This window comes from Podarcis melisellensis, assembly GCF_964234715.1.
Source record: "Podarcis melisellensis genome assembly, chromosome: 13".
NCBI lineage: Eukaryota > Metazoa > Chordata > Lepidosauria > Squamata > Lacertidae > Podarcis > Podarcis melisellensis.
The window spans coordinates 14428053-14442670 of record NC_138545.1 but is presented as its reverse complement, the minus strand read 5'-3'; the positions used below and the strand labels follow the sequence as shown (position 1 = coordinate 14442670).

At 43.7% G+C, this 14618-nt stretch overlaps 2 protein-coding genes across 3 annotated transcripts in view; one reads left to right on the top strand and one right to left on the bottom strand.

Annotated features, from left to right (window-relative positions):
* Nucleotides 1-14618, top strand: part of LOC309354008 (C-type lectin BpLec-like) — a 196614-nt gene that overhangs the window by 150859 nt on the left and 31137 nt on the right. The window lies entirely within an intron of this gene.
* Nucleotides 9055-13989, bottom strand: LOC309354020 (ribonuclease pancreatic-like). Of its 2 annotated transcripts, none has more exons than XM_081883717.1 (2): nt 13853-13989; nt 9055-9736 (listed from the first exon to the last, which is right to left on the bottom strand). In XM_081883717.1, exon 2 carries the CDS (start codon nt 9715-9717, stop codon nt 9286-9288), a length of 432 nt encoding a protein of 143 aa, XP_081739843.1. In that variant the 5' UTR covers nt 9718-9736; nt 13853-13989; the 3' UTR covers nt 9055-9285. The 2 variants fall into 2 exon arrangements, with proteins under 2 accessions (XP_081739843.1, XP_081739844.1); XM_081883718.1 differs by having other exon boundaries at nt 9055-9733; nt 13853-13959.

The following is a 14618-nucleotide window of genomic DNA, read 5'->3' as shown; positions in this document are numbered from 1 at the left end:
CTCTTGCCATTTATACTCAGTTTATACCTGACTCTGTTAAGATTAGTATCATTATCAAGACAACAAGCATATATCCACAAAATCTTCAGACTCGTTTTGCAAAATAGCATTTGACTTATTATGGTGTGTGACATGTATGCACCTCGGTACAAGTCATAGGTAGGGATAGAGTGGCTATACTACTGATTTTTGTTGTTCTGGGTATGATATGTGATGCTACCTCTTCATTTCTATTTATCAGGACAGCTAGATGGAACTTCCGTCTTAAGGGTCAGTAGACGTCTGATTACAAGTGAGATCCTCCTCCCTAGTGCTATTTTTCTTGAAAAAGAGGTGCTGGAACTCACCACAAACACCTCCCTTGCTCTCTTATAATGGCAATGGCACCCATCTGAGAGGTGCCGGAACTGAGTTCTGGTGAGTTCTGGCTGGAAGAAAGCCCTGCTCTTGCCCACTCCACAAAGACACACACAGAATTCAAATCTCCATTTTTAGAGACAGTATATATCTCATTGCCAAAAAAGAAGAGGAAAAATTTGGACTCTCTTCTGGTCAGAGTTCAGGGGTTGCCAATGTGGTGCAAAGAGGCACCAGTTGCCTGCCAATGCCTTGTCTGTTATGTCATGCCCCTCATGCCAGCCATTTTGTGTCATACCTTTCCAGTGCTGTTTCTCTAGAAAAAGAGGTGCCCAAACTCACTATGAATGCCTCCATTGTTCTCCTATAATGGGGAAGGGCACCCACCTAAGAGGTGCCGGAACTCCGTTCCAGTGAGTTCTGGCTGGAAAAAAAGCCATGCCTTTATCAGCCATTTTCTGTTACATCACATGCAGCTCAGCAGCCATTTTGTGACTGGCACCCATGGCCCTATCTCATAATTACAGATATGTCAATTAAGCCAAAAATGTTGGTGGCCCCAACTTAGTCTATTAAAGGCACCAGCAGTTCCCGGGATTCTTTATAGGAAGCCATGACTACTAAAGTTGTATAAGAGTGCTTTAAATGTGTGGTGCGGCTCTGACTTAAGTCTAGGCAGGCTAGAAATCTTCGTGTTTTGTTAGACCAAATGGAAAAAGAGAGAAGTCCCAACCAAAGAAGAATAGCAATTTTATTTATACCCTGTCCAGGCTGGGTTTCCCCAGGCAGCTTTCAACAGAGCAGCTTTCTGGGCAGCTTTCAACAGAGCATTAAAAACAGAATAAAACTTCAAACATATATACATTTAAAGAAGATAGGGAAATGTTTATTGAATATATGGGTGAAAATTGTGTACACTTAAAAACGCTGGTAGAATTCAGATAAATTCAACAGTGTAGATAAGTTTTGATTTCTGTACTAATGGAATACTGAATGGTTATCTTATGTAAAAAGGGATTTATTGTATGCAAACTGGACCAGGGAAAGAGAAGAAGGGAAGTCATTGATTTAAGGTTGCTTAAATGAATATTCCAAAATGTTTGTGTGTGTGTGTGTGTGTGTATGAAATCCCAGAATTCCCCTACCTGCCCCGCCCTCACTGAAACTCACAACAATATTTTTCCTAATGAAAGGCTAAATGACACAGCAGAAGTCCTTGAATGATTTAGGACAAATGGCACTCCTTGTAAGAACATGGTGTTTGAACAGTATATTCCTTTTGGAACCATGCAGAGCTACAGTACATTGAGATACCATTGAACAGTTTGTCTCTGAACTCAAACTCAAAGATAGTAATTGTGGAATTGGCTCTGCAGTGACATTTGAGGGGAATGATCAGATTCTCCATCAAGTTATGGAGGCAGTCCATACTAAGAACATCACATTTAAAAAGGGTGAGATTCAGTCCAAACCTGAATCTGTGAAGTGCATGGGCCAGACAGTGACTGCAGCCATACAGCCAGAAGGGTAAGCTACTATGCAGGAAGTAATAAAACAAGATTTCCATCTCAAAGCAGGGGAAGCGCTCATAAAGTATGGATGGCCACATTATCTGAGAGAGGTGTCCTTGCTGCAAAAACCCTTTTAGCATGTAAATGACTCCTTATGTTGTCTGGAAGTTAGGTAACTGTCCTCTGTGCTGGTCACAAGACCCGGAAAGCTGTCTGTGGACAAACGCTCCCTCGGTCTGAAAAGCAAAGGTAAAGGAAAAGGACCCCTGGATAGTTATGTTCAGTCAAAGGTGACTATGTCTCGCTTTCAGGCCGAGGGAGCGGCATTTGTAGAGGAGACTTACCCATTTCTCCCTCCCTTCCTCGGTTTAGAGGCTCTCTCTGGGGCTTGTAGTCGCCACCAGTTATCAGAGCCAGAAAGGAATTTAACTCCCAACAACAGTTGCCTCTGGGCTGGATTTTTTTTTTTTTTTTGCTATTCTTTCAGTGAGTAGTAGGAGATTTACTAGATAACCCTTGTTCTTTGTCAAAACTTAGTGGAAACTTCTGGGTAGACAGCTAAAGGGCAACCGCTTTAAGAGGCCTTGAGAGGTGAACAACCCCTGGTTTTAGCTTGGACTGGGCTGGGCTGGGCTGGTCGCTTGGCCACCTCAAATTTCCAGCACTCCCAGTCACTTGCTTTTATACCATTCCTGGGCCCTTAATGCTGGATAATGTTCCCAAGGAATGTCCTGGAAGGTGTGCCAGGAAACCCAGCAAGATGGGCAGGGTATAAACAAAATTAGTAGTTGTATAGTCATTGTTGTAGTAGTCTTGGTTTCTGCCCTCATTTAGACCATTATATGGGCTACACAGCAACATTATGTTCATGTTTTAAGTATTTTTTAAGAAGTGCTTGTACTCAGAACCCTTTGCAGTTGTTTTTCAGGTGTGAATTTCTTTGGAAATTGGGCATATAGTTCTTGGGGAGTAGATAACAGCAATGTCAGTAAAGCCTGCCAAATGATAAACCTGAAGCAACAGAGCCTTGGAAGGTTTTCTATTGTCGTTGTTGCTGGCAGGTTTTAAAGGGCCATTATTACCCTTTGCCTACATTTGCAGACCACCTGAATGAAGCTCACCAATCAAGGACCACCATCTGGGAACCCCTACTGGGGACCATTGTGTTTTTCTGTTCTGCCTTTAGCCAAAAGAACACAAATGCAACAGACAGCAACATTTCCACTGATGTGTTGTCTTTCCCAGTCCTAACTGGAGATGCCAGAAATTGAACCCAGAACCTTCTGCATGGAAGACACATGCTCTGCCACTGAACTACTGTCCTTTGTAGGCATGGGGAGAGACAGAGAAAAGCGGTGGGATTAAATTTGGATTGTGAATTTTGAGCTGGGTAAGAGGCATGGAGAAGGAGAAAGCCCCAGTTTCCAGTTTTAAAGTAATCTTTACTTTAAAGTTCTGGTATCTGAGTAAGATAAGCAAGATGAGAGTTTGGTAATGTCTCCCTGAAGCCATCCTGGTATAGCAACTATGCGTGCTCTCGCACAGAGATGAAGAAGCCGTAGAAAGCAAGAAAATGAACAGGGTGCCTCTAATGTTTCATTGTCACTAGGTGGCAGCAGAAAGCAAGGATTGAATTCTGTGTTGGTTGGGGAATCATCAAGAATGTTGATCAGTATACAAGTATGAACAGTTGCATTTCCACAAATAAGTGCTGTGCTTGGTTCATTTCATTCACAAACCCAGGTTTTTAAAACCAATTTCTCTATTTATGAAAACAAATGGACAGACATTTTTATTTTTATTTTTGCATGCCACATCAGAGACAATAAAGTCAAGACTGGAAGTGGGGGGTATTTACATTTTAGACCAGGAGTGGGGGGGTATTTTATCAGCCTAGGGGGCCACCGTTCCTTCTGTTCAAGCTTCCAGGGGCTCCTTGCCAGCAGTGGGCATAGCAACAAATAAAAATCTTATCTTTGTGTTGTAGGTTATTTTCTACACACTCGATGTTGTTGTTTAGTTGTTTAGTCGTGTCCGACTCTTCATGACCCCATGGACCAGAGCACGCCAGGCACTCCTGTCTTCCACTGCCTCCCACAGTTTGGTCTGACTCATGTTTGTAGCTTCGAGAACACTGTCCAACCGTCTCGTCCTCTGTCGTCCCCTTCTCCTTGTGCCCTCCATCTTTCCCAGCATCAGGGTCTTTTCTAGGGACTCTTCTCTTCTCATGAGGTGGCCAAAGTATTGGAGCCTCAGCTTCAGGATCTGTCCTTCCAGTGAACACTCAGGGCTGATTTCCTTCAGAATGGATCTTCTTGCAGTCCATGGGACTCTCAAGAGTCTCCTCCAGCACCATAATTCAAAAGCATCAATTCTTCGGCGATCAGCCTTCTTGATGGTCCAGCTCTCACTTCCATACATCACTACTGGGAAAACCATAGCTTTAACTATACATGCCTTTGTTGGCAAGGTGATGTCTCTGCTTTTTAAGATGCTGTCTAGGTTTGTCATTGCTTTTCTCCCAAGAAGCAGGAGTCTTTTACTTTTGTGACTGCTGTCACCATCTGCAGTGGTCATGGAGCCCAAGAAAGTAAAATCTCTGACTGCCTCCATTTCTCCCCCTTCTGTTTGCCAGGAGGTGATGGGACCAGTGGCCATGATCTTAGGTTTTTTTATGCTGAGCTTAGACCATATTTTGCGCTCTCCTCTTTCACCCTCATTAAGATGTTCTTTAATTCCTGCTCACTTTCTGCCATCAAAGGTTGTTGATATTTCTTCTTAATTCCGGCTTGGGATTCATCCAGTCATAAAAACGCCCTATCTTCCTTCCAGAGAAACAGCAGACATAATCAGAGCTTAAGGGCACATTCCAGGCATTCAGAATCATCTGGGGTGGCAAGCAAGGCCACGGAAAGTTCAGAGGGCTGCATTCAGCCCCTAAGCCTGAGGTCCCCATTCTCCTGTGTTACCCCCACCTTAATGAACTTATGGGTGTGCCTTTTTATACGACAAGTCAGCTTTGCTGTGTTTGGGGGCCCCATTTTCGTCCTGCTCAGGGGGACCCTTGATGTCTGCAGAAAATATTAAGTGGGATCAATGTGCTTGTTTGGAAAAGCATTCCAAGACTGCCCTTCACAGGACTGCACCAGTAGGACCCCAATAAGGATGGCCAGACAAACCAGCAGGCAGCTAGAGACCAGCATGGTGGGGTCTAAGAATCTACTGGGAGGGAAAGGAAAAGGGAGAAAAAGGGGAGAGGTTAAAGAGATGCCTATTTCTTAAGTGGGGGAGGGGGACAAGAACCCTTATACACCTTATAGGAAATGTAGTGGCAGAATTTGGAGCACTTGTGGGAAGCCTCTATGGAAACAAAGTTAAATATGATTGGATGAGACCTGATATAAACAGCTGCATTCCAGCTTGTCTGTGACAAGCAGACTGGTACTGTGCATTGTATATCTTTTAAATTATGAACCCCTCCTCCGGCTACACAAATTAAAGATAATCATCTCTGGCTGTGTCTCAGTGTCTCTAGGCAAAAGGACACAACGTGGTCCTGCAACGTGGCATTTCTCCTTCCCAGGAATATTGTTTCTTAAAACAAAGTCCTGGTTCTTTGAGATGGCCATCAGTCACTGGGACTTGCTTCTCCTCTTTGGCAACTTTGCAGAGCTTGACCTTTCAAATATCACCTTATTCGCTTGTCATTTATACTCAGTTTATACCTGAATATGTTAAAATTAGTATCATTATCAAGGTAACAAGCATATATCCACAAAATCTTCAGACCCGTTTTGCAAAATAGTATCTGACTTATTTTGGTGTGTGACATGTATGCACAGTTACCTGGGTAAAACTCATAGGTAGGGACGGAGTGGCTATACTACCGATTTTTGTTGTTCTGGGTATGATATGTGATGCTACCTCTTCATTTCTATTTATCAGGACAGCTAGATGGAACTTCCGTCTTAAGGGTCAGTAGACGTCTGATTACAAGTGAGATCCTCCTCCCTAGTGCTATTTTTCTTGAAAAAGAGGTGCTGGAACTCACCACAAACACCTCCCTTGCTCTCTTATAATGATATGTGATGCTACCTCTTCAGTTCTATTTATCAGGACAGCTAAATGGAAATTCCATCTTACAAATGTGATTCTCCTTCCCAGGGCTATTTTTCTTGAAAAAGAGGTGCTGGAACCTTCCACGACATAGCTGTCAACTTTCCCCTTTTCTTGCAAGGAATCCTATTCGGAATAAGGGAATTTCCGTTAAACAAAGGGAAAAGTTGACAGCTATGCACCACGAACATCCCCCTTGCTCTCTTATAATGGCAACAGCACCATCTGAGAGGTTCTAGGACTGAGGTCTGGTGAGTTCCACCTGGGGGGAAAGCCCTGCCCTTGCCCACTCCACAAAGACACACAGAGAATTCATGTCTCCATTTTTGGAGACAGTATATATCTCACTGCAGGAAAAAAAATAGGACTCTCTTCTGGTCAAAGTTCAGGGGCTGCCAATGTGGTGCTCACAAAATATATTTAAGCAAGGGGGACCTCAGGGCAGGGCATTAACTAATATCAATGGGCCCTGTCAGAAATCTGGGATTCTTAACAGCTGCCCAAGAATGACAGGGGCTGCCTCCAGCTTTAGAAAGGAGCGAGTCAAGTGGAAAACTTCTCGTACAGCTGCTTTCCCAGCATGGCACAATTGGAAGTGTTGGCAAGACCTGAGACAAACAGCTGCAGTGGGATCAGCAGCAGCAGAGACTCAACTGTATGGATGACTCAAATGTTGGACTCCATCCCCTCCCCTTTCGTTGCTTAGGAACCTGCCTTAAACTGCAAGATTATCATCTTGCTTCCACCCCTTCCTCTGCTAAATAAACTTTTGTAATCACCCATCTCCCACCATTATGTTAAATTACCCATTGGTTTCCCCCCCTTCTTCCTTTCAGGAAATCTGGGGGCTGGTTGACTGTTGGGATTGCCAAATGTTTTATAGTACACACACACACACACACACACACACACACAAAATGCATCCTGCTGCAGCAAGTTATGATGAATCTTTTTCAAGTCAAGAGCCACATTCCTTTCTGTGCTACCTTTTGAGGTCCACATGCCAAACACAAGCAGGGCAGAGGTCAAAGTGTGTCAAGCAGCAAATGTAAATTTTACTAGGATATCTTCTGCATAGGCTAATTCACACTCCCTTCTATGTCGCATCCAGACAAGCAAGAGAATACCCTCCAACATGCTGCAGATGGAAATCAAGGTGTGTGTTTTTCAGGCCTGTACTCCTGAAAGTACATGTCTTTCAGGACCACACTCTCACAGAAGCCAAAATGGGACATCCCAGGAAGCCAGGATGGCTTCTGTAATACCGGGGTGTCCCGCTCAAAGCAGGACAGAGTGTGCAAGAGGCATTATCAAAGTTCAAGGATGCATTCAACCCTGGCAAAAATAATGAGTATGTTTATGATTAGTATATTTGTTTATATCCTGCATATCAGTTATTCAGCTGGTGTCATTTCTTCAGCTGCATAAAATCCCAGGGACCAAATATCAAACTCCATGCAGACCCAACAGTCTCTGGCATCAAATATTACATTTCCAAACATCAGAAGCTTACAGTTCTACAAATGTTTGCCTGGCTAGGAAGATGGCGATTTTGAGTGTGTGATACCTGGGGGTTGCATTTGGCTCCCAGTTCTGAGGTTCACCCACCTCCAGTTTTGAGGCTGACTTTCTTCATAAATAACAAGTTAACGCCCAGAATGTACAAGATACTAAGATATTTGAGCGGGCAATATATAAGTCCCACATCTTCTCCTACTCTGGGGAGGAGACATAGGTTTGGACATTCCCCCCAAGTGCCAGATAGGGATGTGGGTGGCACTGTGGGTTCAACCACAGAGCCTAGGACTTGCCAATCAGAAGGTCGGCAGTTCGAATCCCCATGACGAGGTGAGCTCCCGTTGCTCAGTCCCTGCTCTGCCAACCTAGCAGTTGGAAAGCACATCAAAGTGCAAGTACGTAAATAGGTACCGCTTCAGCAGGAAGGTAAACGGCGTTTCCATGTGCTGCTCTGGTTTGCCAGAAGTGGCTTAGTCATGCTGGCCACATGACCCGGAAGCTGTACGCTGGCTCCCTCGGCCAATAAAGCGAGATGAGCGCCGCAACCCCAGAGTCGGCCATGACTGGACCTAGTGATCAGGGGTCCCTTTATCTTTACCTTTAAGTGCCAGATAAGAGAGGGATTATTAGCTCCCTGGTGCTGAGGTCTCCCCACCCCCAATTTGCCACTTCTGCACTGATCTCCTTCCTTTGCCATGTGTCCTTAGGAAATCCTCTCCACAAAATGTCCTGGGTATTGGCCTGGCCAGCTCTAAGTGGTCCAAAACTATGTGATTTTGAGGACCTTATGGGGAGGCAAATTCCCCACATCAGTGAAGATTATGGTGAGTTAGGTGGACTGATGGCTTATCTCAGCACATGCTAAGTCATATTTGGACTAACATGAAGCAGGAAAGAAGAAAAGAAGGAAGGCCGGAGGGGAAGTACAGTGGTACCTCGGGTTAAGTACTTAATTCCTTCCGGAGGTCTGTTCTTAACCTGAAACTGTTCTTAACCTGAAGCACCACTTTAGCTAATGGGGTCTCCTGCTGCCGCTGCACCACGGGAGCATGATTTCTGTTCTCATCCTGAAGCAAAGTTCTTAACCCAAGGTACTATTTCTGGGTTAGCGGAGTCTGTAACCTGAAGCGTATGTAACCCGAGGTACCACTGTAATGTACTTTACCAACCAACAGTTACCAAAAGAGAGAGAAGAATGGCTTGCCTTTCTATCCATCTCTCCCAATTGGTTCAGGTAGCATATTGCAAACCTTCTCAATTTACTCCCAACAGGAACATGAGCCAGTTTCCTGATGAAAACCACCCCCAACCCCCAACCCAAGCTGTGTTTTACAAAAACAAACAAAAAAAAATCTGGTCACAGACAGTGTCTATTATGTTCATAATTTTGATTATTCAGATTCTTGTGAAAAAAAAGTGTTTTGTTATGCAGGAGTTCATTAAAGATTTGCCTAATTCACTCTGAAAAGAACAAGTTTCTCTGATTTCCTGCTTTCACTCGTAAAGAGCTTCTGAGCTCTACATAGTCAGAACATAGGCACAGAGACACACATTTTGCTTTTGATAGAATGAACTTTATTGAGAGAATAGCCATTGAGGGAAAGCAACAGAATGCGTAGTTAGAAGCTTGGTGTCATTGCCCTTAGAGCCACAGCTCCCAGCAAAGGGGAAATGACTATTAAACTGGGAAAAGCCAATGATTTGGATGCATTGCAGGGAGAAATGGCCAAAGAAGCTTTCTGGCTTCAATGGGCAGAGCGTGGCTTGCGTGGTTTTCTGCCTATCACAGCACCTTCTCCAGGTGAACGGGCTTCTTGTTTTCGCAGGTCACACGAACGCGTTTGGAGGTCTCTGTGCCTTTGTATTTGCAGTCCTTAGGAGGTTTACCATCGGTGTAGCTGCAGTCAATCATGGGGAAGTTCTGGTTGCTGTCATAGAATTTACCTTGCCATTGCTTCCCACCATTGCCACAGACCTGTAGGACAGACTCCTTGTCATGGTTGATGAAAGTATTTCTCGGTTTGCATCTACTTGGGTTCAGATTCCTCTTCACCATCATGAGATTGCAGTAGGCACTGGGGTTGGAGGCTCGGGTCTGGGGATAATCAATGTGCTTGTTTTGAAAAGCTTCCCAAGATTGCCCTTCGCAGGACTGCACCAGGAGGATGCTGAGAAGGACGGCCAGACGAACCAGCAGGCAGCTAGAGACCAACATGGTGGTGTCTAAGACTCTTCTGGGAGGAAAAAGAAGAAGAAAGGGGGAAAACATTAAAGAGATGCCTATTTCTTAAGTTATCTCATACACCTTACAGGAAATACACCTATATAGGACATTTCCTTATAGGAAATGTGGTGATAGAATATGGAGCATTTGTGGGAAGCCCCTATCGAAACAAAGTTAAATATGATTGGCATGAATGGGAGGTCCTGCCCCAATTGACTTTATTCATATGGATAAATGACAAAATATATTTAAGCAAGGGGACCTCAGGGCAGGAATTAGTCAATGGACCCTGCCAAGAGTATGGGATTCTTATTTTTTAATATACAGTGGTACCTCGGGTTACATATGCTTCAGGATACATACGCTTCAGGTTACAGACTCCGCTAACCCAGAAATAATACCTCAGGTTAAGAATTTAGCTTCAGGGTGAGAACAGAAATCGTGCTCCGGTGGCACCGCGGCAGCAGAAGGCCCCATTAGCTAAAGTGGTGCTTCAGGTTAAGAACAGTTTCAGGTTAAGAACGGACCTCCGGAACGAATTAAGTACAGTGGTGCCCCGCAAGATGAACGCCTCTCAAGACGAAAAACCCGCTAGATGAAAGGGTTTTCCGTTTTGGAGGTGCTTCGCAAAACGAATTCCCATATGGGGTTGCTTCGCAAGACGAAAAAAATATTGCATCCCCCCGCGGGTTTTTTCCGCTTTTTTCGCCCTTTTCTTAAGCCGCTAAGCCGCTTATCAGCTGTTCCGCTGATAAGCCGCTTAACAGCTGATCGCTGGAAGCCGCTTGACAGCTGTAGCGCTAATCCGCTAAGCTGTCAATGGGCTTGCTTCACAAGACGAAAAAACCGCTATACGAAGAGCCTCACGGAACGGATTAATTTCGTCTTGCGAGGCACCACTGTACTTAACCCGAGGTACCACTGTATATAAATGAATTTATTGGTTTTACATATAATCACATTACGTAACATTGTAGCCTCTTTTTTTATCTCTTTGGCTCAACTGAGCCGAACGACTTCGCTCCATCCAATCTGATGGTTTCCAAAATTAAACTTTACATCTTTACATTTTGCTTCGTTTCCTATCCTTGTTACAGCATTACCTAAAATATTATATTGCTCAACCTGAACAGGTAGCAATTTCATCTTACAAATCTTCAGATAACCCTGCTAATGATGGGAATCTGGGGTTCTTAAGAGCTGTCCCAGGCGCTGGCACCAGCTGTGTTCACAGAGCAGCCTTCATTCAGATCCACAGCCGGGGCTTTAAGGAGACTGAGGGCTTAGCCACACTTTAATTTCCATGTATTGTGATGTATCACTAAAAAACGAGCCCTCCCTTGGATAGGAGTGGGTCAAGTGGAAAGCCACTCGTACCTCTGATTTCTAAGCATGGCACAATTGGAAGTGTTGGCAAGACCTGAGACAAACAGCTGCATCCCATCCCCAGCAACAGAAACTCAGAGACTCAACTATGTGGATGACTCAAATGTTGGACTCCATCCTCTCCTCCTTTGTTGCTTAAGAACCTACCTTAAACTGCATAACTATCAGAATCATCATCTTGCGTCCACCCTTCCACCTGTTAAATAAACCTTTGTAACCACCTATGTCCCACTATTATGTTTCCCCCCTTCTTCCTTTCAGGAAATCTGGGGGCTGGTTGACTGTTGTGATTGCCAAATGTTTTATAGTATACACACACACACAAAATGCATCCTGCTGCAGCAAGTTATGATGAATCTTTTTCAAGCTAAGAACCACATTCCTTTCTGCGCTACCTTTTGAGGTCCACATGCCAAACACAAGCAGGGCAGAGGTCAAAGTGTGTCAAGCAGCAAATGTAAATTTTACTAGGATATCTTCTGCATGGGTTCATGAACACTCCCTTCTATGTCGCATCCAGACAAGCAAGAGAATACCCTCCAACATGCTGCAGATGGAAATCATGGTGCGTGTTTTTCAGGCCTGTACTCCTGCAAGTACATGTCTTTCAGGGCCACACTCTCACAGAAGCCAAAATGGGACATCCCAGGAGCCAATCAGAAGCCAGGATGGCTTCTGTAATACCGGGGTGTCCCGCTCAAAGCAGGACAGAGTATGCAAGAGGCATTATCAAAGTTCAAGGATGCATTCAACCCTGGCAAAAATAATGAGTATGTTTATGATTAGTATATTTGTTTATATCCTGCATATCAGTTATTCAGCTGGTGTCATTTCTTCAGCTGCATAAAATCCCAGGGACCAAATATCAAACTTCATTGCAGACCCAACAGTCTCTGGTATCAAATAGAGTGGTACCTCGGGTTACATACACTTCAGGTTACAGACTCCGCTAACCCAGAAATAGTACCTCGGGTTAAGAACTTTGCTTCAGGATGAGAACAGAAATCGTGCTCCGGCGGTGTAGCACCCTGCTTGTGGTTAACGCTTAGCTGGAATGAAATATTCAACGCAGCAATAGAGAAATTAAAATAATAATTTATTTGTCAGACAAATAAATGAGAGACACAGTGGTATATGGTTACCAAAGCTCTGCCCACTCCAGCCCTGATGGCCAGCACTTATATTTCCTCAGCCCAGCCCCCTTGCTCCTCCTTTGGCTGCCTCTGTCCAATCAGCCTGGTTGAAATTCCTATTGGCTGTTTGCTAGAATCAATAATAAAAGATACACCCATTTCCTATTACCTTTTATGGGAGACAAAGAGCTATATTTCCTTCTATCTATAAATGGCAAACAAGTAGCCATATATCTTACATTTGCCTCAACAAGGCACCTTAATTACCAGATCACCTTTTGCCCTTCTTGCCCTCCAAAACAGATGGTTAAAACAGATGCTCATTCTGTCTTAAACAGAGATCAGAGATCTTAGGTTCACATTCTCACACACCATCAATGAAATAAGAATCTAACATAAGAATCTAACATTTCTTACTTTCTAAATCCTTTGCATAATTACATTTAAGCCAACAAATCTTATACATTAACATAGATCCTTTTTAAAGTAAAACTTCTTCAGTTTACACCCCCCTTTCCTGGCCAGCTGCTTTTCCCATTAGCTCTTGCCCTTTAACCTTAAGAAAATGTGGCTCAAGTCTCTAATGGGAGACACATGGTATTATATTTTGTTAAACAATGAATACTACTATTTACCAACTCTTAATTAGTTCACTGCGAGAAGCCAAGTCAGAGAGCCTTCTCGGTAGTGGCACCCGCCCTGTGGAACGCCCTCCCACCAGATGTCAAAGAGAACAACAACTACCAGACTTTTAGAAGACATCTGAAGACAGCCCTGTTTAGGGAAGCTCTTAATGGTTGATGTATTTTACAGTATTTTAATATTTTTTTGGAAGCTGCCCAGAGTGGCTGGGGAAGCCCAGCCAAATGGGCAGGGTATAAATAAATTATTATTATTATTATTATTATTATTATTATTATTATTATCCATCACCCCGTGATTGGTTCAGGTAGCATATTGCAAGCCTTGTCGCTTTACTCCCAAAAGGAACATGAGCAACTTTCCTGATGAAAAGCACCCCCCAACCCAAGCTGTGTTTTACAAAAACAAAAAACAAAACAAAAAAGAATATCTGTTCACAGGCAATGTCTATTATGTTCATCATTTTGTATATTCCGGTTCTTGTGGAAAGAAAGTGTTTTGTTATGCAGGAGTTCGTTAAAGATTTGCCTAATTCTCTCTGAAAAGAACAAGTTTCTCTGATTTCCTGCTTTCACTCGTAAAGAGTTTCTGAGCTCTTCATAGGCAGAACGTAGGCACAGAGACACACATTTTGCTTTTGATAGAATGAGCTTTATTGAGAGAATAGCCATTGAGAGAAAGCAACAGAATGCTTAGTTAGAAGCCCGGTGTTATTCCCTTCACCTCTGCCTACCAAGGAGATAGGGGAACAGGCCCCCATTTCCTCAAGGACTGTGCTTCTTTATTTGTGAAGGATCTCATTTCAGATTCCTCTGGGTGCAAATCAGCTGCTTATAGGAGCCAGAACCCCAAATGTGAATGAATGAATGAATGAATGAATGAATGAATGAATGAATGAATGAATTATTGTATCCTGCTCATCTGTACTGGGTTACACCAACAGAATATACAAAAACACAACTTACCCAAGTTCAATCCAGTCTTGAGTTATGCGTGCGACTTTTTGAAGAGGCAAGTCTGTCCTTCAAACTGCTGCTGCCCAAAGCTTAAAAGGGGCAGGGCACGGGGAAAAGAAGAAATGAACTTCAAGCCACTTGCCCAATAGGAGTTTACCAGAGAATAAAAAAAGGAATCTGAAATGTTTGAAATTTAACCAACAATTATGCAACATGGCTCTGTAAAAAAGGAAGAAGAATGTAACACTGATAAGAAAGGGGTGTGGTGGTAAAATGAACAGGGGGCAATGTTTGCCTACACCTGCTGATTTCTGTATATCACTCCAGATATGCACCAGAGCAAACCAAGGTCATTGTTTCACTAGCCAAGCTGACAAGCTTCCAGAACTTGTTGCCAGTTCATTTCCAGGCCCAAGTCGAGGTTCCCACATTAGTTTTTTGTGGGGAGGTGGGGGCTTTTGCAGCCATTACTCTGCCCTTGGTTGCCACCGCCTTTCTGAGCCCAATTTAAAGTGCTGTTTTTAATCTTTAAAGCCCTAAACGACTTTGACTCAAGGTGTTTAAAAGCCCATGGAGAACTGGTGCTGCTCAGTGGTCACAAAATGCTAATTAATGCGGTGAAATGGAAAACCGGGGGGGGGGGCAAATACAATGGAGTCTCCTGGATGAGGCCATGCCTGGCTAACTGGCTGCTGGAAAACCTTAACCAAAGCCCTCTTCATGAAACATTCTGTTGCAGGACCCACTCATTTCAATTCTTTTTCAAAACACGATC

Excerpts from the sequence above, each read along its gene's own strand:
- LOC309354020 (XM_081883717.1), bottom strand. The coding sequence starts at position 9,717 with ATGTTGGTCTCTAGCTGCCTGCTGGTTCGTCTGGCCGTCCTTCTCAGC.